Source organism: Trachypithecus francoisi, unplaced genomic scaffold, assembly GCF_009764315.1.
Source record: "Trachypithecus francoisi isolate TF-2019V2 unplaced genomic scaffold, Tfra_2.0 Lachesis_group3, whole genome shotgun sequence".
NCBI classification, from domain to species: Eukaryota; Metazoa; Chordata; class Mammalia; order Primates; family Cercopithecidae; genus Trachypithecus; species Trachypithecus francoisi.
The window spans coordinates 69,842,785-69,847,112 of record NW_022681468.1 but is presented as its reverse complement, the minus strand read 5'-3'; the positions used below and the strand labels follow the sequence as shown (position 1 = coordinate 69,847,112).

The following is a 4,328-nucleotide window of genomic DNA, read 5'->3' as shown; positions in this document are numbered from 1 at the left end:
AAAGCCCCTTTAGTTTGAATGATGAGAATATTTATCCTGATTCGATATTAGCTATTAGTAGCAGCCTCTGGTGTCCTTTGTTTTTCCAACTCCTAGCATTTGGCCTGAGTCAATCAGTAGACAAAGTTTATGGATTGTGTAGCTGATGTCTCTGCCCCACCATGTGGTGGAGCTGGAATTACGTTTGCTTTATTTCAGAAGCTGGGTCTGCTGATTAAAAACAAGCACAAGGAATATAATGAGGGTAAATCAGAGTAAAACCTGGAATTCTAACTGCTTCCTTATACCTACTTTATTCCAAACAAAGATGAAATTAAAAATTTTATAAGCACATATTTTAATATTTCCTTCCTGTCCCCCAGGATACAGTTCTTGAATATACCGCTCTCACTTTGGAGACACTGACCTAGAGAAATTCTCACAATTATGCCTGAAGAAAAGGTGCACACAACAATGTTCAATCAAGGCTGGGCATGGTGGCTCACCCCTGTAATCCCAGCACTTTGGGAGGCTGAAGTGGGCAGATCACCTGAGGTCAGGAGTTCGAGACCAGCCTGACCAACATGGTAAAACCCCATTTCTACCAAAAATACAAAATTAGCTGGGCTTGATGGTGGGCGCCTGTAATCCCAGCCACCCGGGAGGCTGAGGCAGGAAAATTGCTTGAACCTGGAAGGTGGAGGTTGCAGTGAGCCGAGATGGTGCCGTTGCACTCTAGCCTGGGCAAAAAGAGTGAAACTCTGTCTAAAAACAAAAACAAACAAACAAACAAAAAATGCAATGTTCACCGAGGCAACTATTTTACTTATTTATTTATTTATTAAAGACAGGGGCTTACTCTGTCTGTCACTCAGGCTGGAGTGAAGTGGCACAATCACAGCTCACTGGAGCCTGGACCTCCCAGGCTCAAGCCATCCTCCTACCTCAACCTCCCAAGTAGCTGGGACTACAGGCACGCACCACCACACCCGGCTAATTTTTGTATTTTTTGTTGAGACGGGGTTTCACCATGTTGCCCAGGCTGGTCTCCAACTTCCAATCTCAAGCGATCCGCCTGCCTCAGCCTGCCAAAGAGCTGGCACTACAGGCGTGAGCCACTGTGCTGGGTCTGAGACAACTGTTTTTAATAGTGAAAAAATTGGGAGCAGCCTCCCTGTCCATTAATAGGTAAATGGGTAATCTGTAATATTCATTCAGTAGAATATATTTACTAAATTGAACATGTTATGGCAGGTAAAAATAACTGGATGAGAGCTACCTAAATCACAATGGGTAAATCTCAAAAACATCACTGAGGAGAAAGTCAAGTTGTAGCATATGTAATGCATGAGACCACTTAAAAATATGAGCACTTTGAGACCATGCTGGGTTGCTGCCGCCGCTGCAGCCATCATGCCAGTCCCTCGGGTCTCCGTGAGGTCGGGTGACGCTCCAGAATGGGAGACATGCCAATATGGGAGCAGATTGGATCCAATCTAATGTGGAATAAAATTCCACATTACTACCAGTTATTTGATAACGATAGAACCCAACTAGGCGCAATTTACGTTGACACATCATGCCTTAAGTGGGAAGGACAACCGTTCCAGGGGAAAGCTCCCATTGTGGAGAAGTTGTCTAGCCTTCCGTTCCAGAAAATCCAGCACAGCATCACTGCACAGGACCATCAGCCCACGCCACATAGCTGCATCATCAGCACGGCTGTGGGCCAGCTTAAGGCAGATGAAGACCCCCATCTGGGGTTCCACCAGATGTTCCTATTAAAGAACATCAACAATGCGTGGGTTTGCACCAATGACATGTTTAGGCTCGCCCTGCACAACTTCAGCTGACGTCCTCTCAGCAGGCACTCACGTTGTTTCTTCCTCCCTCCTCTTCCCAGTGCTATTCCCACTCCTCCAGATGCTCCAAATATCATGCACAGATGATCAGGGCCGCGGTGGGAGTGGGCGCAGTGTGCTGCTGCCGCCGAGGTGTTGTGCATGATGTCTGGACGCTCGACTAGTTGCATCTGAGGAGAGAAGTTTGTGTTGTACCAGCGCATGCCTTGGAAAGACTTAAGTAATGCAAAAGGCTGTCCTTTTTTTTTTTTTTTTTAATCTACTGACAAGTTGCTCTAGTAACCCAAAGAAGTGAAGAGAAAGAAGCTGCCTCACCGCCCAGACATTGATTTGTTCAGATGTTTCAATGCCTCACGGTACAATAAAACCACAAAATTTTTCTTAAATAAATTAAAATAAAATAAAAATATGAGCACTTTAAACAGGCCAAACAATACTATACATTGTTTTTGGATACATATACAAAAATAGTATGTATAGATGCATGGGTAACCAAAAGCACATGGTAACCAAAAACCGGATAATGGTTACTCTGGAAAGGGAAGGAGAGAATTAGGATTGAGAAACAAATGTAAAATGCTAAGATTTGACAGAGCTGAGAGGTAGGTACTGTGTTACATATGCAATGTTCTGAATACCTTTCTCTGTGTTTAAATATTTATGACTTAAAATATTACACAAAACAGACTAGAAAAATAGTATACCCCGAAGAAGATAGGGGAGGAAAACTACAAGGAAAATGCCAACATTACTCTATGTCTACTTTGTACCAGAGCAAACCCAGTAGGAGATGGAGTGCTATGGGATTACCTACCAACAATTATGATAGGCGTGTTACTGGAGAGAATGACACTGAGCCAGGAGCTAAATTCTTCAGAACATGAGAGGGAGTGACCCTGGGGTACATAGATGACACCCACATATATACTGTGTGGTATATCCTGATGACAAACTGGCACATTTTAGGCAAGAGGGAAGCAGGAGCCTCTGGATGAAAAAAGGAGAACGAGGAGCATATCTACTCCATGACAAGGCTCAGGAGGAGGAGGAGGGTACAAAGGAAGCAAGGTCCTAAGGGAGAGCCATATTTCCTTTAGAACAAGAATATTGAGGGAATAGTTCAGGGAAGAGAATGAAGATGTAGGAGATTTTGATGATGACTGGCTATGAGTTTCAGAGCTCTACAAATATGTAAATATGGATGGATTAATAAAAAGTGAGACTTAAAATATATCTAATGTTTGTATAGGCCGTATGTAAAATGTGAAGTGCCACATAAATGTAAGGCATCCTGGACCTCCCAACTGCGTAATAATAATAATAATATAATAATTATCATTATTACCCTTTTCACTGCCTTGATTCAGGAAACTTCATTCTGCTTCCATTACTTTTTTAATTTTGTATTTTCTAAATCAACAAAATTATTTTTTAGCCTTATTAACTTTTCCCTGTTACGGTTCTTCTCACATTGCCTAAGCATCTTTTCTAAAATCTGTTTGAGAGGAGGTGAGAGAAACTCTTACCTTAGGCAAAATACTCTCATGCAACTCTAATTGCATACTCTCCTATTATTCTGTCTGCCTTAAAAATAAACTTAATGATGACAGGAATTTTAGAGCTGGAAGAGAACTTAAAGTTAATACACTGCAAACTTCTTATTTTACAACAGATCAGAGATTATGTGGTTTGCCAAACTTTATCAGTTGGTTACCAGGAGAATGAGGGCAAGAACCCATGCCTCCTCCTTTCCACCTTCCCTCTGTTTTTCCTGGAACAGCAGAAACAGCAACCACGAGAGGCACACTGTATGCCAGTGGTTGCACACAGATTCTTATGTCAGACTGCTCAAGTTCAAATCTTAGATCTGTTACATAGTAGCAGTGTGACTTTGGCCAAGTACTGTAACTGCTCTGTGCCTCGGTTTTTTCATCTATAAAATGGAGGGCATAATAGTATCGACTTTACAGGATTGTTATGAGGATTCAGTGAATTAATGTACTTAAAGCACATAACACACTTGGCACATTGAGTCACCATAAATCTAAGTGTTATGATTTAGCACACACTCTGATAGCTGCTGATATAACAAATATTTAGAGGCCGGGGATTTTACCCACAGCTGTTTTTGTTTGATCTGAAGTTTAAAGAACACAAAACAAAACAAAAAACATCACTTGAGATAATGTTTATAGTTCTAGATATTTTACATAGAGATCCAAATTTCTGGTTTCTCTTTGAAATCAGAAGGTCTGACATCAGTAGGCCAAAATTCTCAGGTAGTAACAATTGGCTGGGGCCAAAAGCAGCTGCCCCCTTTAATCCGTACCACTCATGTAAAGCTTACATCTTGTAACTTGACCTGCCTGACTACCAAATGCCTCTGTATTTGCATTTCAGATTAAGACAGCCTCTGCTCTCAAGGAACTCACAATCCAATAGGTGAGATGCATTTGCTAAACAATTTACAATATATTGTGATAGGAA

At 41.6% G+C, this 4,328-nt stretch overlaps 1 protein-coding gene across 1 annotated transcript; it reads left to right on the top strand.

Annotated features, from left to right (window-relative positions):
- Positions 1–1,436: 1,436 nt before the first annotated feature.
- LOC117071036 (nuclear transport factor 2-like) lies at positions 1,437–1,832 on the top strand. Its single transcript, XM_033190835.1, has one exon. It carries the CDS (start codon positions 1,437–1,439, stop codon positions 1,830–1,832), a length of 396 nt encoding a protein of 131 aa, XP_033046726.1.
- Positions 1,833–4,328: the final 2,496 nt, after the last annotated feature.

Excerpts from the sequence above, each read along its gene's own strand:
- LOC117071036 (XM_033190835.1), top strand. The coding sequence starts at position 1,437 with ATGGGAGACATGCCAATATGGGAGCAGATTGGATCCAATCTAATGTGG.